The sequence below is a fragment of the Haplochromis burtoni genome, unplaced genomic scaffold, assembly GCF_018398535.1.
Source record: "Haplochromis burtoni strain Fernald_Lab_line unplaced genomic scaffold, NCSU_Asbu1 Contig_89, whole genome shotgun sequence".
Lineage (NCBI taxonomy): Eukaryota > Metazoa > Chordata > Actinopteri > Cichliformes > Cichlidae > Haplochromis > Haplochromis burtoni.
The window spans coordinates 67,973-90,390 of NW_024582450.1; the positions used below are offsets into that span (position 1 = coordinate 67,973).

General features: G+C 40.6%; 2 protein-coding genes across 3 annotated transcripts; both read left to right on the forward strand.

Annotated features, from left to right (window-relative positions):
- Positions 1–480: 480 nt before the first annotated feature.
- Positions 481–8,399, forward strand: zgc:101744 (Receptor expression-enhancing protein 6-like). Of its 2 annotated transcripts, none has more exons than XM_005949068.3 (6): positions 481–613; positions 710–842; positions 5,847–5,940; positions 6,906–7,044; positions 7,537–7,727; positions 7,934–8,399. In XM_005949068.3, the coding sequence occupies exons 2-6, from the start codon at positions 728–730 to the stop codon at positions 7,938–7,940; spliced, it is 546 nt and encodes a 181-aa protein (XP_005949130.1). In that variant the 5' UTR covers positions 481–613; positions 710–727; the 3' UTR covers positions 7,941–8,399. The 2 variants fall into 2 exon arrangements, with proteins under 2 accessions (XP_005949130.1, XP_005949129.1); XM_005949067.3 differs by having other exon boundaries at positions 7,537–7,705.
- Positions 8,400–10,992: 2,593 nt separating this feature from the next.
- Positions 10,993–22,054, forward strand: diras1b (DIRAS family, GTP-binding RAS-like 1b). Its single transcript, XM_005949069.3, has 3 exons — positions 10,993–11,214; positions 19,973–20,313; positions 20,589–22,054. The coding sequence occupies exons 2-3, from the start codon at positions 20,005–20,007 to the stop codon at positions 20,874–20,876; spliced, it is 597 nt and encodes a 198-aa protein (XP_005949131.1). The 5' UTR covers positions 10,993–11,214; positions 19,973–20,004; the 3' UTR covers positions 20,877–22,054.
- The last annotated feature ends 364 nt before the right edge of the window (positions 22,055–22,418 follow it).

The window sequence follows — 22,418 nt, forward strand, 5'->3', positions numbered from 1 at the left end:
GGAATACGTTACAAAATACATTTTGGGGCATGTATTTTGTAATCTGTAGTGGAATACATTTTAAAAGTAACCTTCCCAACACTGTTTATTAGTGTGCATGGATACACACTGATAAAACTTAGTAAACAGTCAAGCCTTGTAAGTCAAATATTAAATTCATCCGGTGTAACTGCAGAAGTGGATGTGTGGGGAAATTAAAGCATTTTAAGGATGATAGCGGCCCAACAGACTTTTTTTTTTATTAGTAAAATTAACATTTAAACAAAATGCACCATATATTACACATTCAGAGAATAAACATTCCTTACATATTAGCAACTTTCATACATAGGAAAAAGAAAATATAAAGATGGGGGTCACATAATTTAACAGATTATTAACTCACTAACGGCCCAACAGACTAGCAATGTTTCCTGGACCTCCAAATGACTGAGCTTCTTCAAACGTGGGCAGCACAAACCGTTTATTTCATCAACTGTAGCGGCCAGCTTTTGTCAGTCGAGCTTTGTGATTGGTCAGACACATCCAGGCTCCTCCCCTCTGCCACCACAGCCCGGTGGAGTCATCGGACACCCTCACAGCGGCAAGTTTTTGGGCAAGTTATCAAGCAAAGGTTAGTAAGTAAACCGCCCGTTTTCTTGTAAACTCCTCGAATTTGGGGTCATGTAACATTTGTTTTGTCTTCTGTACGGTTTTGTTTCGGTCGCAGGCTCGGGAAGGCCCGAAAATGAGTCACTTTAAGGAGCGCTTCGTGACTCTGCTCCATGAGAAGAACTTTGTGACTGATCAGTTGGCAACACTGGAGCAAAAAACGGGAGTGAAGAGAGAGTATATCGCCTTGGGTATGTTAACAGCTCACGAGAATAAACGAACAGCTAGCTACACAAATGTACTTTAAAACACTGGAGGTGTTTATTAACTTTTGCTTAGGAGTTACCCCTCTCCTCCAATACTTGGCACAATATTCGTGTTAAACAAGTATGCCAACGTTAGCTTTTTAGCTGGTAAGCTGTCACTCAAACGGAAACTGGCACACAGTTGTGGTTGCAGTGTTCGTGAGTAGTAGATGTTTCATATCCTCCCTCTCTCTGTTAGCTTGCTCATTTTATTTCTCTCTCATGCAAGAATACCAAAGTTCATCCAGCTCAGGCCCTAATGCTTCACTACTGCGTTTGACCTGGTTTAAAAGTACAAACACACACACACCTATATGTACACACACAAATCTATTTCGAAGCGTTGCTGCTGAATGAACTGCCTCTAATATTTGAGATCCACCACCAGCTGATCTCAGGGGTATTTTTATCATGTCCTGAAATATCCAGGGTCAGAAATGGAGGGAGATTCTAGGGTGACTGGTTATACAGCTGCAAACAGATCCACTCCTTTATTGCAAACAGCGCCCCATACTCCTTAGCAGTTTTGTTTTGACGCTACTTTGTAGTCAGTTTGCACAGTTAAAGTCAATAAATGTCAGACACCTCAGGCAAGGTTGTGCTTAGGATGCCACTCAGCTACAGGAAACACCAGGGTGACCTACATTCAAACTCACTGTCTTTACTCTCAATTGATCAAAAACGGTTGTCTGTTCATGGCAGAACAATGGCATGCCTTCAGGATAACCAATTTCAAGGTCGCAAAGGATGAGAATCTTTAGTACTGTATGTGAAGTGCGTTGTTTGAATACTACATACTAAAACCTGAATACAGGCAAAGATAAGAAGTTCTAACAAACAGTACTCCAACATAAGTAAAAATACAAAGATGACTTTTAAAAAGTACATTTGGTGACTAATGTTGATAATTGAAGGTTTAAAAATCTCTATCACCAATATTTCATCAGCAGATTTATTTTTATGTAACAAATACTACATATTTTGGGAAGGATCCTTCAAAAGAACTATGGCTTTTATATATGTGTATACACAAAACAAAACATGTCATACTTTTTCATTAATGTAAAAAAAAAAAAAAATTAGACACAACATTTCAGATCTATACACACGTGTAGCATAGAAAAGCCAAACGTTGCAATCAAATGAGATATTAAGCACAAGGTTTTTTTTGTAGACTTTTTTGGGTTTTACTGGAAGTGGTTAACCATTAAACACGTGGCAGTAAGCCTTAGTAAGAAGCATGTTGGGCATGCCTGCTGTTGTTGTATGGGCTTATATTTTTATATATATATATGCGCATGCATGCAAAAAGCCAGTAGTATAAGTAAGGCGATTTTTGTACTCAAGTTGATGTTGAACACCGTCTATCTCAAGTACTTCAGAATGATTCCAGTTACACAGTTGCTCTCAAAAGATTGATAAAACAACCGCTTGCACAGACAGTTGCTGTCAGTCAGTCTTTCTGTTTTAGATCTACATGCAAGTACATCCATGTTTTGTTTTGTTTTCCCACACCCTCCAGCAGACTGAATTGCAAAACAAATACTCTGGACTTTATGTAAACACTTCTACCTGTCTCTACCCTATAATTAATTAATAGAACCGTACAGAGCAGCCAAATTATACCATGCCCTGTCCTGTTTGCAGAAATATCTGCTTAGCGTCTGGCCAATTTGTAAGTGCCGTTATAATGCTTACTTGATATTACGTTCACGTTTTGGGGTAAAAATGTGTTGTACACTGAAAAACACTTGAGTACAATAAATTCTTTTCTGATTGCTCACTATAATGTACTGGACTTCACTTTGATCTGAGCTAGTTCAAGAACCAAGCTTTGCAACTGTGTGCTGTTTAGCTGAGAGACATCTCAAGTTCATGCTGACTTCTGCAACACTCTGAAGTGTGAATACTAATGTGCTGACTGGAGTAGAGATGCCTCAAGTCAGCTGTGTGCAGCCAGTTGACTGGGTGTTAGTAGTTGTGCATAAACATCACATTTTTAAAGCCAACTTCCACCCCTCACCCACTGTACTCATAACAATGGGTCTTTGTCATCATTTGAAATTAAGTCAAACTGGATTTTTAGCTGACCTTCAAAAATTATGTAAAAAATACTTTTGAGTCATTCATCACAAGATCACACATCTATGTAATGACTTCTGTGCACATTTTCAGTTGTTCCACAACAAAGATGTTAATGAATATAGATACACAATCATGGTCTAAGAGAAATCCATGAGTTTCTTTGTCCTATTATTTACTGCTATAATAAAAATCAAACAGTTGTGGTTTCATTATTTATCCAGTTTCTTAACTATTACATTTCAGGGTTATGAAGTAATGACTCTATGTAAGCTATCAAAATCTAGTGGGGGAAAAAAGCATTTTCTTTATTGATGGCACATTGGTTTGAAAATTACCATATGCTGTTAGTGCTTTGTGCTGCAGCTGGTGTGTTTATTTACACTGGCCATTGTCTGTAACCTAGCCTGGGGTCTTCGCTGTCAACCGGTTCTTCCAGTTTGGTCTTCATTAGGGAGAGAGAGAGAGAGACAGGGCGTGAGCTGGATAGGCTGGGATCAGCACAGATATTTGTATATGAGCTGTGACAAACAAATGAGATGTAAAGAGCAGGCAATGGTTACAACAGGATCATATGCTTTTAGTGCTTTTGATAATGTATGACCTTTTATATTAGCTGAATTTAAATGAACAGTTGAGTTTTGCATAAATTTTAATAGTATATTGAAGTACTGACATCTACAGTACCTTGGAGATTACACAATATTTGTTTTTGTTCTGTTTTACATCAACTCGCAACGGAGTCACCTTAGTTACATTTTATACTGACTCTCTGTGTGTTAATCAACTCTGCATTGCTTGAAACTCCACCTGCCTCTGAAAGCTACCACCCGTTCATCCCCGCAGAGATCCGTAGCAGGGATATAGTATTATCAATGTATTTAGTAAGCAGTAACTGGGCTACAAGCAGTGTCCCAATATTCCTCGTTTGTTTTCTTGAAAATTTTGTGGTAGCAAATATTTTTATGATTAGAAATATTGCAAGTGCACATATAAATATGTTACAGGGATGAGAGGTGACCCCACTTGGCTTGTTTTTTCAGGTTTACATGAATAGAGTTCCTACGAAATTTTGATAAGATGTTATTTAAAACTCAGTGTTAAAAAAGCTGAAGAAATATTATTGGGAAAATCTTGAGTATGTGACAGAAATTGGTAGGTAAACCTTTGCATGCTAAACTGTAGTGTGTAGGGATGGGTACCGGTGTCCGGTGCCATGATGGCACTGGTTCTGACATAAACGGTAGTAACCAGACCGAAAAGCAGCGCACATTTTGGTGCTTTTTTTCGGTGCTTTTTTTTCCTGAGCTGTGATACACTTTAGATTCTAGCCAATCATTTTACGTTTCCGAGGATAGTAGGCGGGTCCAGGTACGTACGTTCTTTTAGAGCAGAGCTACAGATTAAAAATGACCAAGGCGAAGCGGTCAAAAGTCTGGCTGTACTTCACAGCAAAAGTTGCAAACTCAGCAGCCTGCAACAAGTGCTATGGCGACGCATAGCGTTTTTTTTAAAAGCCGAGAAATGCGCCGTATTTGATAGCTTGCTGCGAGACCTCACACCGAGCACATCTACTGCGGGTGGGTTGCCTGTTATCGGACCCGGAGTTAGCAACATCCCCCAAAAACCCGAAGAGTAGAGTCCTGGCCCCTAGCCCTGCTAGTGTAGCAGAAATGATGACCGATGATGATGGCAGCAGCAGCAGCCGTTCTTCTCTGAGTGCGTAGCTTAATGTTGTTCGTGTGTATTTTACGTTGAGTAGGCTAACCACGTTATTACATTAATGCATGTAAGGTGAACTAGCAAACATCATCATAGTTACATGCAGCTGTCTTCTTGTTTGATGGCAGATACTCCCTTCACCCTGGCCAAAAAGGCTAAAATGACCAAAGAAAAAGTGGAAAACAGTTAAACATGAGAGGTTTTTGGGCAAAGTTTGATTTTTTTTTTTCCATTGTTTAAGCACTGCTTCCAGCCAAGAGTGATGCCATATTTGCCCCATAGCTGCAGAAAAGGCTAACATTGTTATCTTTTTACAAAAAAACAGCTGAACATGAGAGGTTTTAGGACCAATTTTGTGTTCTCCACTCTTTAAGCACTGGTTTGAGCACCGTTTAAGCACCGGCACCATTTCAAAAGTACCGGTTTGGCACCGGTATCGGATAAAACCTAAACGATACCCATCCCTAGTAGTGTGTATCTGCTGTTTGTTAATTGAATTCAAAGTTACCAGTTGGCAGTTCTGTAGTATTTCTGGTTTTTCAGTTACATGTTTATTATCTTTATTCATGGCTATATCATGCCTTAATGCTGTGTTCTAGAACATATTATATTATCCATATACCGTATTTACTTTTTAGCATGGCAGAGAGTAATTTCGTGCCAGTCAATAAATAAGGAACTTGAGTCATTTCCACTCAAAGTCAGTCTGTTTCCTTAGACACAAAGTATACACACTGAATTGGGAAGTCATGTTTTTAAGATAGTGATTGAATTGTAGTTTCACATACTACACACTATCATAAACATATTATTTTAAGTTGCATAAAACCTGTGGTGTTGTGGAGTCGATCATGCCTGAGGTGTGTAGGCTTGAAGTTTATACTTTCACGTGGCTTAATGAGCTTTGAAATGTGTTTAAAAAAAATCAACTCTTGTTTTGGCTGCATTAATATCAGTGTTTGGTGTGTGTTCAGTGCTCCTCCTGATCCTGGTACTGTGTTTTCCTCATATCCTGCTGTGAGACACACAGTAATGTAGCTTGACATTAGAAGTGTTTGTAAAGTAACTGGATAACCTCACACTCCCCTCCCTGTCGCGCCGTCTGCTCTCAGCTCACTGCCGCCTCTCGTGTTTCTCTCTCTGCAGGTTTCCTGAGTTTTGTTGCGATATATCTTCTTTTTGGATATGGAGCCTCACTACTCTGCAACCTGATTGGATTTGTCTATCCAGCATATTTCTCGTATGTATGACATCTGTTCAAAAAAAATGTCCACTCTAATATATGAACACTTCTTTTAGAATCCAAAGCTCAATGTCAGCCCAACCCAAGGCTGCTATTACTAATACTAATTATGGCTTTTTCAAGGTAGTCAGTCTGATAATACCAGTTTATATCTGTGTTACTGATGTGTTTTAGTGGCATGCTGCATTGTTAATCATTAAATATTCTTGATAAGGCTAGTGCTTTACCTGCTGTTACATGAAAAAAAGAACATGACAAAAGTTTATTTTGCCTCTTGTATTTAACAGACTTTTAGAGATTGCTGACCATTTCCTATTCTTTCAGTGTTATTATGAAAAGCAGGTTAGATTAAATCAGTGTAAACATGCATTGCTTGCATGCCTGTGTCTATTGGCATAAATTCTTATATTCATACTGTTGACCAACTTTCAGCTCACCAAATCACATCATGCATGTCCCCATGAGACCACCTGTACTACAGCCACGAATGTTTGTAGAAACTAACAGAGCTGCATGTAAGAACGTAAATGTCTGATGGAGTTAAACAGTCTTTATCAGCTCTCTAATACAAAGTGACGTGCAGTGATTTGCACTGATGGGAGAGAAGCACAGATAATAGTTGAATTTGTGGTTTTCAAGTGGTCATCGTATGTACCTTCTGCTTCTGGCAGCATTCTGGACTAAATGAAGCTACTTCCAGTAGTGAATTCATCTCCAGCTCTGTGTTTGGGAAAGTGACATTTAGAGACAGTGTCTCTAAATGTTTTGGGGTTTTTTCCCCTATAGTTCATGTAGCTTTGCAGAATATTGACCCTCTCCTTTCGTGAATTTCTTGTTGTACAGTGCTGCTAATTGTCACATTCGCATAATATCATCTTATCAGGTTTAGAGTTTAGACTTTTAATGTTAATGTACCATGGATGTCGTGACCTCATCAGTCTCTTGTTCTCCTCTCCATTCAGTATTAAGGCCATCGAGAGCAATATTAAGGAGGATGACACACAGTGGCTCACCTACTGGGTTGTTTACGGACTCTTCAGCGTTGTTGAGTTCTTCTCTGACATCTTCCTCTTCTGGTTCCCCTTTTACTATGCTGGCAAGGTAGGCTGACATTTTAATATGGTTTTTGTGGTTATTTTGTACATTATCACTGTATGCAGCTGACACTGGCCCAAGTCTGCTCACACTGTCATGCCATAGATAGTCATACTGTCTTGAATTACATAAGGGCAGATGGCTTTTCTTTTACAGTGGCGCTTGCCAACACCACCCTCTTGTGGATATTTTGTGTAACTGCTAAATAAAGACTGCACTATGCAGAAATGCTTTTACCAAAAAAAATAATAACAATAATATGACATAATGGAAACAAAAAGCCACTATACTGATGAAACACTGGTCTTATTGTTATGACGATTTTGGCTAACCTTCATTAAAACGCTATGTTTATATTGAAAACCTTAATCCCAGTATACATTTGTTGATTGAACTTCAATCAACAAATGTATAACCCTTAATTACATTTCATTATATTATATTCATAAAATGTATAGCTCTCCCTTTTATTATAACAAAAATTTGCTCTTTTTACAGTGTTTGTTCCTCATATGGTGTATGGCTCCAGTAACGTGGAACGGCTCCGAAATCCTGTACAAGCGTGTGATCCGACCATTTTTTCTGAAACACCAGGCCACCATGGAGAGTATGGTCAGCGATCTGAGTGCCAAGGCTAAGAACATAACTGAGACCGTCACAAAGGAGGGTGAGCCCTTCACAGTGTACATGCAAGTACAGCCACGTTTATACTCTGCATGTATCGCAGCAACACATTAATACACCAGACAAACTTGTGCATGACCACACAGTTTCACACTGTCAGAATATATCCTCATATACAGCAGTCTTATATTTTTCATGTATTTTCTATAAAATATTATTGTTTTTTTTTTTTTTTCTGTTCTGTTTTGTCCTTCCCTGTATTTTTCATCAGCTGTTAACCGGGCCCTCAACCACGAAAAGGACCAGTAAGAAACATGGGAAAGCTGAGTGACAGGAAATATGTGATTTCACTATTGGATTGTCCTACTCCTCCTTCTATGACACTCTGGTGACTGGTTTCCATCCTCTCTTCACATCATGGAAGTGTCACACTTCTAAAATAAATAAAGCCGTTTTTACTTCTACATCAGTTTACTCCTGTTGGTACTGCTAAGGCAATCGGTGAAACTGTGACCTGTTTTGTGAGCTTTTCTTTTTGTTTGTTTTAGTGTGACAAAATATGTTAACATAAAAGAAAAATACAGTTTTATACCTTCAAGTACTCTGTGGGCATGTCGGCAGTGTTGTCTAACTGAGCCACTAGTGACAGAAAACCAAGGTTGAATAACAGTATAGTTATAAAAGCAGGTTACCCTAAGATGTGTTCTTTTTTTCTGTTTTTTTTTTTTTTTTTAATTGACAATCAAAACTGGAACACTTGGGTCATTGATGTCTTCTTGCTTTTACAAGCTTTATTTTTGTTTGTGTAAAGCAGAATTTAAAGCTTGTTATAAAGGTTCTCAGTCTTTAACTTGACTTCTATGTTTTTTGATGTCTTAATTTATCACCTTGTAATGATGAAGCAATAAAACTGGACCCCTGCGTCTGTCTTTACTATCTGTTTCTTTGAGAATCCCTTTTCCAATCACTTCAAATAGTGCCAAATGGGATTTTATTTGTTCTGGATTGCAACATTCACGCAACAGTGATTTTTATTTTTTTTATTTTTTTTAGCAGAGGTAGTGAATCGAGGAAATTGTGCCACTGGATCTGTACCCGGTGAGGATTTTGGTCTTTACAGCAGTATATATCTTTTTTTAATATAGAATTTTATCTGCAGTAATTTTAAAACTGGCGTATACCTACCTAAGATTTACACATGTTTACCAGTTTCTCATTTGTGTATAATAACTTATAGTGTAATTTCAGATCAGAGGTCACAGGAAATGTTATTTAATGTTTTTATTTTAGGGTTTGTTGCAGGGAAAATACCACTGTCACAGTCTTTTTATTACTTGATCTTTTGACCTGTCCCCTGTAGTACATTTACCAGCTTTCAGATAGCCAAACCACCCACGCAATAATTTGTGTTTTCCTCTTTATTCACGCTTGAGGAGCTCTGAATGGGAGTTCCTTTGTGATTGTGCGCTGGATATAATTCTTTGGAAATGGTGGATGGAGCCAGTGCGGTGGCCACACTCCACCTCAGGGAGAAAGGAAGGAACCCATCTGGAAATGGCTCCTGTGAAGATGTGCCTGTTGGGTGTTTTGTTGTTGTGTAGTCCCTCAGCCGATGGGTTATTGATTTAACAGAAATGGGACCCAGACACCGGTTATTGCACTTTGTTGCTGTGTGGTTTGAGAAAAGGCTTTTTATTGAGTGTGAGGGCTGTAATGGCTTAGGACAGTGGAAGAAGAGCTAAACGGAAGGAGACAAAGCATGTGTTGTACATTCACGAATCTTTCTCAACCACCTTTGTGTTTTCGCAAAAAAATCATAAATGTGAATTATTTGTCACGTAGCTCCACTAGAAGGTTAAAGCTTTTGCTTACTGCTATATTAACTTACTCCTGTTTGCATTGCTGCATACAGGTAGAAAGTACTAATGAAAATGTGCCATAAATGTCAACATCTTCACACACTTGTAGGCAGGTCTGATTGTTTTGAAGTCTTGTTTTAGTTTTTTGGTTTGGTCTTGTCTTTTGTTTAAACCACCTCCTCCTCCTCCCTGGTGTTTTCCTCATTATCTCCTCTCCCCAATCGATGTTGCTTGAAAGAACCACGCACGTATGGATCTGCTTCTCCCCGCTCTCCCAAAGCATCTGTAGTTCCCCTTCTTACCGACAGAGGGGGACAAAGACAAGACCTTGCAGATGGAGTTGGTGAGTCATACAGCGAGACCGTCACGTACAGACACCACAGCTCAAAACAAGGCTTGGTCTGACTTGGCCTTGGACCTATATTACCGTGAAGTAGATGCTTATTCACACTTAGCTGTGATGTTACCTGACACTGTCAAGCGGATATTGACATGGGTTGATGATTTATTTAGACTTACTGTTATATCGATGCGTGTTTGTCATCACGTCATTCATTTTTCCATTCTCCACGCTCTGGTTAGCTTTGTATTATACACACAAGTCTACTGCATTCATACGTTCCCGGCGCTCTCCACGGTGCTGAAACACAAAGGGATCTCTGTCCGTGGTGCTGAAACGGCATCGAACACGGGATTTTCTTTTTCATTAAAATCTTTCCGTGTCACTTTAAATATATTTGATTCCATTACAGCTAGCTCTATAACATCACTGACTTAATATGCCAGCTTCACATACCTTTGCTCTAAGTGATACAGGACTGATTTGGATGTAATCTTTGCATAGCTTATGTTAAATGTTAGCTTATGTTAAGGATTCTTTGTGTCGATGCCAGCCGAATATTAAATGAAAACCCTGGCCTAATAAATCCAACGAGTCTGACATTTTTCATCTTGCAGTTTCCATCTCAGGACTTCAGCAGTCTGCAGCTTTTCATTTATGCGGCCCCAAGTCAACGGGAAATGCCACAAGTCTGCCATGGCCCTGGGGATGTCTGAAGGCTACAATATATTTGTCTGTGGCTGAGACGTTTTGAAAGAAATGGGGCCCTTGTTGGTTTATATTTTTGACCATAAATTGCATTTCACCCATTAACTTAAATATGATTTGTTGCTTAGTGGTCACCAATGAGTCTATTGGTGACCACTCCAACTCTTAAAAATATATTATATGCATTGATCCATATGTATCTCTATGCAGTGATATATTCTTTATTCATATATTTCAGTGCAATTTCTTTCCATTTTGGGGGGCAGGTGGTTGATTACATTTAATCAGATTCCCACACATCCAGCCTTCACAGAATATTTTTTAAGAGGAAGACGTTTTAAAATAACTTATTTTGCTGGCATCCAACCACTAGGAAGTGTATGAACCGAAAGAAAATCAAGTGTGGATAGAAAAGGGAGAGAGCATAGCACCTCCCACGTCCTATGTGCGAGAAAGAGAGAGGGAGAGACTGACAGAGAAAGAAGTAGAGAGAGGGAGAGAGAGAGTCTGCTGTGGTGGTGTTGGGAATCGGACGACATGAGCTCTACATGAAACGAGTAAAATGCTCTAAGACGCTTTCGGCGTTTGTCTTTCATCCTTCCGAACCAAGGACGAGCCAGAAGCGGAGCCGTTCTTCACGATCAGGTATCGAGATGCTCCTCAGCCTCCACATCTTACATAGAGATCAGATGTTGGTATTCAGTGGCGTAACCGCGGTCCTTCTGGCTGGCTGGCTGTTATGCGCACACGATTCCTGCTGCTCACGGCCAACCCGGGATAGCAAATCTCACTTTCTGCATCCATCTCGCCGCTGTTGTATCACAAGTTACATTTCTGCTCGCTAACCTCGGTCGTGTCAGTTGCAAACTACTGCCTGTATCCTCGTACAGCCATATTGGCAGTAAGCAGGAGAGGGAGATGGAGAGGGAGGGCAAATATATGAAGGTATTGGGGTTGTCATATTGCTTTGAGGAGTAAGGGAGGTGAGAGGGAGAGGGTTGGGAGGAGGGGGCTCGCTGCGACTGCGAAATGATGGCAGCACTGCGAGATGGCGATCCTCCGGTATTTATGAATGAACCACGCAGAGTAGGGTGGTCTGTAATGGCGTTGCGCACAAATCTGCGGAACCACGGCAAGCCCTCTCCCGCCACCGCTTCCTGACTACAATCGAGGCGGAGAATGCACGTCAACATTAATGCACATACACTAATGACGCCAGCGTGACGAATAAAGCTCGATTTCTGTGGCAAATGCTACAGTTAATCCTCCATCTGCATTTTTGCTCCCCCCCTGGATCTGTGATCTTAGTTGTGGGTTTCAAGACTGGAAAGGAGATCCACCGTGAAATGTAAAGGAGCTGTGAATCATTTAGGTCCCCCGTGCGCCGGCGCGTGTGTGCGTGCTCGCACGCATATATGTGAACTTCCTGTATGAGTTTAACACTGCCAGTCATGATTGTATGTGTGTGTGTGTGTGAGAGAGAGAGATGGAGAGGAGAGCAGAGATGTATGGCAGTAAATCCTGTGAGTAAGCTTTAAAGTGTGTGGTTGAGAGTAGTTAGAGATGCAGACTGCATTAAAGCATTGGAGGAAAAGTGGACATGTAGGGGGAGTGTCCTGCCTGTCTGCCTGCCTGTCTGTCTCTCTTGAATGGCCACGGTTCAGTTGCATAAGAACATGTCTCTCTGCTGAAACAGGACAAAGAAGTGATTCAGTGGTAACAAGCAAAACCAAAGCGAGTTTATGAAGGTGATGATGTTTGAGAACGGGTTGGTATGGGAGTGGATACTCAGTGGTGATGATTATGATGATAAAGGACCAGTAAAAACATAAGTCTAATGTGAAAAAAAATCCATAAAAACCTAAAAGATCCAGAAACAACTGGATGACAGGAAGGTTGTTAGCTGATAAAATCTGAATAAAGAAAGTTTATTCAGAAAAAAAAACAACCTCTCTACTACTATTGTGTAATGTTTCATCCATGGACTGGAGCCTGTGTGTGGTTGCTGTGTGCTGGATGGCTGCCATTTGTCAGTGAATGAAACAGTGAGAATTTGAACTAGTTTTTCAGAAAGCATATGTATGCTCAGTGAACAGTTTACGGCTAATTAAAAGATCAATTATGAATCATTTTAGGCATCTTTTTCATCACATTTGAACCCTTCTGTGGTGTCTTAAATTTACCATTTTATGAAATGGTCATCACATGAAACTAGAAAAAATCTATAAAATATAACATTTGAAGCTTCATTGAGAAATCAGCAAGCGCCATATTATGAAAGAAAACGTGGCAGCAGAGGCTTTATCTTCACCTGCTCATTTATAGTCTGTCTGTTGCTTTGACAGCACAAGTCTGGTCAAATGCACCATCCCCGCTGAGTACCTCTGAACTATATATGGCATAGTGTCTTCTTTAATATTGGAAAAGATCAATGCTAAAGCATTTTAGCTCTTCTGAAAGCATAAGCTCAGCTAAAAGATTTATATTGTCTTACTTATTAATATCATTAAGCAGAACTGCCTGAGTCTTGTGAATAACTAATCATGGCCCAGAATAGCTGCCATGGTCATTTAAGCACACTGCAACCTGTAGTATAACCAATATTTTGATTACACTTTTTTCTCACATATCAGCCTTTCAATGCTATCCATCTTCAACGCTCCTAAAAAGACATATATTTTTCTACAATTTGAGGTTTTAGATGAGGAAAAGTTAAAGGTCAGTTTCTTATAATCTCAACTGCGTCATGTCAGCATCACAAGCAGTCTGGACTGGAAAGCCTGTGTTGTTTCCTCCTTTAACCATCTGCGTTGTTATCAAACCTGGATCAGCTACTTATAAAAAAGAGAAAGAAAAGGGGGAAAAAAACTATGTTCGGTTGATCTTGCCAGTAGAAACCATGGAGCCAATCCAAAACTACCAACCCTGTCACCATCTGTCACTGCAGGCAGGATTCTGCAGCACACTCCACCGGTCTGCAGTTAGTGCTTCAGTCAGGTCAGGGCCTTTACTGTGTCTAAAAATAGTCTTTCTTGAAAAAAAATAAACCTGTGCACATTATGGCAGCTTTGAAAACGAGCTTAAGTGTTTTGTCACAGAGTCAGAATCTCAGTTTCTTTACTTTTCCTCGGCTGAATTGCTGTGCGATTAGCCAGGTGCCTGTGTGTCTCCCAGATTGCCAGGCTGATGTATTAACAGGGTTTTACAAAGAGGCCAGACGGAGCAATCCATGGGTTCCCCCGGTCACACTAATACTCAGCGCAAGTAAACACTCAAAGACTAATTACACAGAAATGTGTGTAAAAGTGCTGCATAGCAACAGCATGATTAAGATTACAAATGCTGGTTACAGCTCAGGAATGAATCACCCTGAGAGGGAAACATTTTCCTCTTAAATTATTTTTAAAAGTGCACATTTAGATATATTAAGGAGAAAGTGCAGGTAGAGGGGTGTTTATGTTAATCACAACCATTACCAAATCAGTCATAGTAGTATGGCAGCTTAAATGAATGCTTATCATCTCTCAAAATGCAAAGCTCTTTGGCTTATGTGTGAGGCCATCGCCATAAAACTGCTATGTGCAATAATCCAGACATTATAAGTGTATATGTGTTTTCTTAAAACTTCTGAAAAAATATTTTTCATTATTTGTATTTTAAATGTTTCTGTGAAATCTAGGGTTATTTTAATGACCTCTTCTAATGATATTCTGACTTTGGATAGTTAAAGTAGTCATGTTGGTCGGTAATAAAGCATCTGAGCATTTTTATTTCCTTTCCTACTCACTCAGAACAGGTCTGTACAGTGCACCCCACCTTGATGAACTTATGCCAAGGTGAGAAATTTGGGTGCTCTGATGAGTCCTTTTTGAATTACTCACAGGCAGACCTTTACAGTTTTGTGGCTGAGCTGATGTTCCCGTGGCTCTATGTTAGTGTCAGTTCACACTGAATCAAAGAGCTGCTCCGGGGATATCAGAGGGCCTCAGGGTACGTGTAGTCTTATACAGAGACTGCTGGTAACTTAAGTCCTGGGAATTGGGTCAATGCAGAGCTGGCCACAAGCACAGAGGAGGTTAAGCTCAATGATTAGCTACTAAGCCAAGACCACAGGGCGTTCAATCTCTTGGACAGTGTAGCACACACGCTCCATGCACGAACAGTGCCGTCTGCCCAGTCATAGTATAGACTGACAGGGGTGATACCTGTAGTCATACATAAATCATTTACATTGAGTCTAAACTGAATTTTATCAATTACCATCTGTATCATTTGTGATACATGATGTTTTGTGAGTATTCTTCCCCCCTGAAAAATATACATAAATTGCACAATAATTTTTTAAGCAATAAATTACACAAAGTGCCAAATGTAAGGACGTCAACACAAATTAAAATCCACATATATGTCAGACAGTTCAATAACTGTTCAATAACTTGGTTTTGTTTTTTTTTGGCAATTATTTCATGGTTCAGGCATTACGGGGTTAAAACAAATTTTCACTTGGACAGTAAACGTTTTTTACAACCACATACTTTCATACGGGGAACTACTTACTTGCTTTCCTGACAAGAACTAGATGGGAACATTAGTGCCAAACTTAGAAGTGTCCATTGAATATAAAACTGGAGCCAGGAGGCAGTTCATTTAAAACAAAGCCTACAAGCAGAGAAAACTGCAAGCCTGGCTTTTGCCGGAGGTCACAAAATTTACTATGTTTGCGTAAATTGCACAAAAACTACGTAAGCCTTTTTTTCTTGGCTTGGCCGAATAACTCTCCAAACTTAGATGGAGTCAGGCTAACTGTCTTCTCTCATTTTCAGTCTTTGTGCTGAGCAAACTGGCTGCTGGCTGTAGCTTACCCTGAGAAAGGTATTGTTATTTTCATCTAACTCTCAACAGCTAATATCAGAATTCTCCAACCTAGTCTCCTAACTTCAAAAATGCACCGTCATCTAACTAAAGTGGCCTTTTTTCATCCAACAGAATCAGAAGAATCAGTGTTTGGATTCACTGGAAGGACAGTAGCTGTATCAGGGGATAATAATCCAGAAAGTAAATAGAGAATACTGCATATTCTTAATTCTGTGCAAAGTACCACACATAATATTTTAACTTCTATGGATGCCCTGTCTGTGCGTCATCATACTCCAACAGACGCACACACGGACAGTAAAGGTGACAAAAATATGCAGCTTCGTCAGTCTCTTTTTAGGAAACTTATGGAGATGAGTTTTCACATTCAAGAGCTGTAAATGAAATCCAACAGAGACTCTAAGATAAACACATTCTGCAGGCTTTCCATGTGTGTGTTTTAGCAGGTGTGAGTGTGGCGAAGCAGAAGCGGCGACGGCGTGCCTGAATGCGTGAGACTGAATCAAAATTTATAAATCGAACCTCTACTGTCTGCTCAAACCTAATGAAAACACCCGTGTCTAAAAATTGCCTCGCCAAGAGCACAGATTACATCCCGTGGCAAAACACACACATACATACACACTTTTGAAAAGACCTGAGCTGATATGTGCACCGAGAACAGGGAATCTTCTGCTTCACTGCACAGAGGCAGACACACATGACGCACACACACATTCATACAGCAACTGACAGGTTGAGAGCTTAAGAAACTTTGTGTAGGTTTCACTGTGGCCAGAAAAAGACAAAATATTTCAGGCTGATAATCTGTTGATCCTGTAAAACACTCATTGCCAAATAGCGGTGTATTCTCAGCATTCCACTATGCACAGCCTGATTAAAATCCTTTCTCTACAAGATACCATGGGACCGCTTTGTGGGTGTCTATTTAATCACGCTCTTGATCTGTTGAATGGCATTGTGTTTGATGTTGGTTAATGCGCTTCCTTTGTGCCGCTGCATAAGTGGCTCTCTTGAGGGAAATTATGTGCATATTTTTGTTAAAGGTGACATTTCCTTGCTCGCTCTGTGAAATAAACGAGTGGAGAAGGCTGCGTTGCAGCTATTTTCTGGCGGAGAAGAGCAGAGGCCTCCTTGGTCTGTGCCAAATGCTATCTACTAATGGAGTTTGGCTGCACTGATGCAGATGCATTTATAGTATACCATTAATTCATTAAAGAACTGCAGTCCTCTCATTTCAAATAAAACCAGAGAAGAGGATGGGGGAAAGGAGAGAGACTACTTGCGTTTGGGAAGAGTGTCATAAATCTCAAAAGCCTGGTATCAAGGACAAATGGCGAAGGAGCGGAAGTACAGTATGTGTGCCACTGTGAGGTTGCACCTGTGTGTGTAGTTATAGTTGCTGACAGAGGGAGGGAGAGAGATAATTATAGCTCAGGTGAAAAGTGGGGGAGGTTTTGATGAGCAGGATCTTTGTCACAGAGCTAAAATCCACATCCAAAGAAACCAAACAGACACCAACAGACTGACGGGGCCCACAGAGACTGGGCCCCATCGATTAAAACCGGAGCGGCTTTAGTTTATTGATCAAACACCATGGAGACCTGGGGAGTGACAGATCAGCAAGAGGAAGTTTAGGTAGCAGCTCAAAGAAAGGCTAAAGTTGCGGATAAGTAAAGAGAATATTTAAGAGTTTATCAGAGCATGCATGTATCAGATGCACTGATATATCAGCTTCAAATCAAAGACATCATACCAGTCTGTGTGGCTTTGTCTAGATAGGTGGCTGAGTGTGGATCTTTGTGGATTTTTGTGATGGTGTTTGCTGCAGTATTTCATTAAAACTAGACCTGGTTTATTACCAGAAACTAGTAACTTGGGTCCTATTTTTGCAGCAGTCACCATATTTTCTCCCTGTAATAATAATACTATACTCTTCACGTTGCTGAGCTCTAGAAACACTGCTGCACCAACCAAACTGTATACTTTGATTATCATTCCACAGTTTGCAGATGACTCCTTGGTTCTGTATTTAAATGGCATTTCCGACGCACTGTGAGATTAGCTCTATGTAACGTGTTTGAGTTAAACCGTTGGCTTGTTTCTGGGGTGTTTTCTGTTTCGGGCCTCTTGGAGGCAGCAAAACAAAATGAAAACAAAGCAAAGTCAAATGCAAGTCAAATATTTACACTGTTTTTGTTTTGGTCTCTACCAGCTCCAGAGGGAAATATCAGATTCCCCCAGGAGCTAAATGCTCCACTGTGTTCACCAGATAGGTGCGAACATTGTCAGTCTGCCATTTGGTGCCTGCTGCCACCACATACTGCACAGATTAGAGCAGGAAGCCAGACTGTACTGCAACACTCATGCCAGTTTTACATAATGAGTTAAAAGATAGATGAAGATGCTAAAATGCTTTGCAGATCTGAGATGGACTGCAGAGTTGTGTGTTGTATAAACAGCCATTTTAACCACCAGTAGGAGAAATATAAGCTGTAGCAGCTTTAAAGATGGCAGCATTGTCTCAAGAATTAACTGTAATAAACAATTAATCCTCTCTAGATGCCAAATTACATCCAAGAAGGCCAAAATAAATTCACTTAGAAATTGGCTTTTTAAACTATGTTGAGGCATCATTCCTGCTTAGGTGTGTGTCTGTAATTAAGCAGGTTAAGCAAAAATCACTGTGCAGCTTTGACAGCTACATGGCAATTTTTAAAGTGTTACCTTTTTTTCATCACTGACTGCCTCATTAAAGCTAAGAGTAATGCACTGTAGATGACTATTGTTTCTGGCAATTTTACAGCAGCGCCTTGTAGTTATGTTGCACTTAAGAGTTGTAAAGGATAACATGACCCTCACTGCACATGTTTTCATTACCGCAGCCACGGTCTGAAAGAGAAATACGACAGACTTGAAGTCCCAAGAGGTTAAACTTCAGTCATGCATCCCTCTATCTAAAAAATGCAGTTTCAAGTTTATCACCCTTCTGAAGTATCAAGAGAGCCATTAGGGAAGATTTTCTGCTTCTTCCAGACCCGAGTAAAACAGTAGCCACAGGCTCACCTGAAAATTAAACTGTGGTGGTGTTCTCAGCAAGCTATGAAGCAGTCTTATACATCACACATGCTTACAGCTGAGAGACGGTCTATAAAATTCAAGAGGCACTCCCCAAATCCTCATTTATTTCAAACTCGTGGACTGATATTATCTAGAACCCAGCAAAGCAATTACAGGCACCCTGCCATCAATAGTGGGTTCCTGCAGTGCAAGCATGACAGAAATCCACTTATTCCATATGGTATTGATGTCGATTTACTGTTTTCATTATGACTGCAGCTTAGAGAGCAGCATGATCACAGCTGATAGAATATCTTATTACGGAACATTAAAGCACGTTTAGCACCAAAGCGGATAAATAATGCAACAGATACGATGTGCAATCATGTGCAGACAGCGCAAGCTCTCACAAAGATAGCAGTAGATTCTGTGCGAGGATATTGTTTAGATGCATATGCATGAGCTGCAGCAGGTAATGTTAGGAGTGATTAATTGTAGAGTCTTTCACAGCGCTGTGCTGCTGCTGTCTACAAACTGGGCTTTTTCAGTTAGTTGTGTTCATTTGCATGTTATCTTTATTACCTGATATATATAATCTGATATCACACAGTGTGGATTTAGCATTTTTAGTTTGATGACCGAGGATGAAATCTGCTGTGAATTATGCAATGCAACACTTTCTTTAAAGCCCTGAGCTTTGTGTTGTTTTGTAAAGCAAACACTAAACCTGGACTCTTTTCAAATTTTTAATACCAATAAAGCAACCTAACAAGCACTGGCCACTTGCAGCAGCAAAGCTGCAAATGTAACACTGACAGGTGTAACACTGAAGCCAGTTTGGCGTGAATCAGTATGCCTTTGTGATGTGTTTAGCCAACTGGTGAATTCAAATCCAATAGTCCATCTATTTTCTCAAATAGATTTCTGTGTTTACCCTTCACACACAACTGGTTTTCATCTTTTTACTTTTAATTCAATTCACTTGTATTTGTACAGCACCAAGTCACAACAACAGTTGCCTCGAGCTGCTTAATTTGTAAGGTAGACCCTACGATGGCTTTAGTTGCTCTGACTCACTCTGTTTGGATCCATATTAGTGGTAGGCACAGTGATCGGTGTTAGCCATGCGCAGTGTTTTGTTCTTTGAGGCTTCTATGTTGGCTTGATGATTAATTAGAAAATGCGGGATTGTTTTTGGGGCTGAAACTGAAGAACCGTGACTATGCGAAGGGTATTGATTAGGGAAATGTCTGCATGAGGTGAAACACTTGGATCATCACCAAACTCATCTTCTCTAATTTGTATTCTGGCTCATAGTCAGACCACGAAAGATGGAGTGTTTTAAAACCCACTGGCCTGAGGTTAAGTTCTGCCAGCATATACTCCTCTTGTTCTGCTTCATTAAACAAAAGCTCCAGATTTTCTGTTAGAATCTTATCTTTTCATGTTCCCTTTCCTAATCTCATAGGTGTAAGACTATCTTAAACCCGAGGGGACAGAATGCCAGAACAGAGCAACGACTATCGTGTGGTGGTGTTCGGTGCTGGGGGAGTGGGGAAGAGCTCCTTGGTTCTGCGCTTTGTGAAAGGCACATTCAGGGACACCTACATCCCCACGGTGGAGGACACCTATCGCCAGGTGATCAGCTGTGACAAGAGCGTGTGCACCCTCCAGATCACAGACACAACAGGCAGTCACCAGTTCCCTGCCATGCAGCGCCTTTCCATCTCTAAAGGCCACGCCTTCATCCTGGTCTACTCGATCACAAGCAGACAGTCCCTGGAGGAGCTCAAACCCATTTACCAACAGGTGAGGAGTGTTTGTGTGTCTTTGGATGACTGAGCTTGTTTAATCGCGCTGGGCTTTTATACTGAAACGTTTTTCTGCATTGTACTAAATATAAAGAGCAAAAGTAATGATGCTGTCTGGGGTAATCTGTATTGCATTAGTTCCTCAACTTTGTCACTGGTGATGTCTAAACCACAAATGCTTTCATTTGTAATGATGTATTCTCTTTGGGTGCTAAAACTACAAGCAAAATTCCCAGAAAATAACAAATCAAATCCATTTGCTTGCCTTTGCAGGTCCTGGCTATAAAGGGCAATGTTGAGGCTATCCCAATCATGCTTGTGGGAAATAAAAGTGATGAGACCCAGCGAGAGGTGGAAACCAAGGACGGAGAGGCCCAGGCCAACCAGTGGAAGTGCGCCTTCATGGAGACATCAGCTAAGACCAACCACAACGTAACCGAGCTCTTTCAAGAGCTGCTAAACCTGGACAAGAAGAGGAACATGAGCCTCAACATCGACGGCAAGCGCTCTGGGAAGCAATCCCGTGCCGAGAGACTGAAGGGCAAATGCAGCGTGATGTAAAATCCAAGAGAGGAAAGGAAAGGGAGGTGGAGGAGAGAGAGGGAGATGAAATACGGAGAAGTAAAGAAGGAGGACGCCAGACACCAAACGCATCATACAGAGCAACAAGGTTTTTGACGGCAGCGGGGTTCTCATCATCGACACGCTCCTCACAAACACAACTTACATACAGGAAACGTTTCAGTTCGGAGCATAAATCCATGCACATCCTTAATGGGGAAACAGGTGAGTGGGATTGAGATGACAAGTAGTGTGTGACACAGATGAATACAGAAATGGCAGGGGTGTGGACTTTGTATCCTCCAAGTGTCACAAAAACCTGGATGGAGCACTCTTCGAGAACTTGGATGAGAGTACTGACCACGAAGACCAGAAGTCCATAAAAACGCAAGAGGTTTCTGATCAGTGCAAAATCTTAGATATCTTCTCTCACTTCTGCACCTCCCTGCTCAGCTCACACTTCACCCTTCTCATCTTTTTCATACCCTCTATTATATCAACTGTAGAGAAATGTAATGTACAAGTAAGCGAGTTCCAAAGCTCACTCATCTGGTAGAGACCCTGTTGTAAGTGACTGAGGTGTCTATCATGCTAGTACACAGAGGACTCAAAAGTTTGACACTGCTAGCATGAAGCATCACAGCATAAAAACACATGACCCAGCCACACCCCAAGGACTTTGATGTATATAAATATGGGATATTTAGATATATTCCATCCAGTCTGCACATCCTCAGCCCCAACTAGTATATGATGTTGACTCAAGTTTGATGCTCTGAAGCTCAATTTTCAATTGCCATCGTCATATAAAAACACTTCTTTGCATTTATCCCCCAAATGCTTATGGTAAAAGGTCATCTATGAACCCTCGAAATGTCCTCATCTGATGTGGAGAAACATCCAGCGGCAGGGGCTTCACGCATGCCATTGATACGACGCAACAATCCTTTTAAGACTCTCATCAAGTGTAGAATAACTCTGGCTGAAAGGAAGCTGGACTCTCATTAAAACATGAAACAGAAATACGAGTCTGCCTTGCCTACGAGGTTAATACACTTAGATAATCATTGCCAAGCTGGTAAGATGAAAGAGAACTTTTGGTTCTGAGAATGTCAGTTTGCTTTGGCAATTTTCATGTGAGAGTTTCTCTTTTTGCCTTTTTTTTCCTTTTTTTTTTTTTAAAAAACACATCTCCTTTAACAAAAAGCACACAGGGGAGAAAAGGAGGAGGGTGGATCTTTAAAGCTCCATGCAGATTATCCAGTGCACCCTGATGCATCTCCGTACACTCATCACCTGTAACTCCAGGCATCAGGAAACAGAATGGGTCACAGAGATGTGCAGACACAACACGCACATGATGCATCCATGCAAAAAGAAAAGAAACACACACACATTTAGCTCTCTGATAGTCAATCTGAGTAACATCGTTGACTGAGTACATGAAGAAGAACAGGGCTCACTCAGCCTAAATGCCCTCACATTGCACTTTATATCACCATACACAATTTTATTTGCCATGTTTCCACCTACATGTGTATT

Bases quoted from the DNA above. Each gene is read 5' to 3' on its own strand.
- zgc:101744 (XM_005949067.3), top strand. From the start codon at position 728: ATGAGTCACTTTAAGGAGCGCTTCGTGACTCTGCTCCATGAGAAGAAC. The intron at 843-5,846 runs GTATGTTAACAG...CTCTCTCTGCAG, and splicing joins GAGAGAGTATATCGCCTTGG to GTTTCCTGAGTTTTGTTGCG. The intron at 5,941-6,905 runs GTATGTATGACA...CTCTCCATTCAG, and splicing joins GTCTATCCAGCATATTTCTC to TATTAAGGCCATCGAGAGCA.
- diras1b (XM_005949069.3), top strand. From the start codon at position 20,005: ATGCCAGAACAGAGCAACGACTATCGTGTGGTGGTGTTCGGTGCTGGG. The intron at 20,314-20,588 runs GTGAGGAGTGTT...TTGCCTTTGCAG, and splicing joins TCAAACCCATTTACCAACAG to GTCCTGGCTATAAAGGGCAA.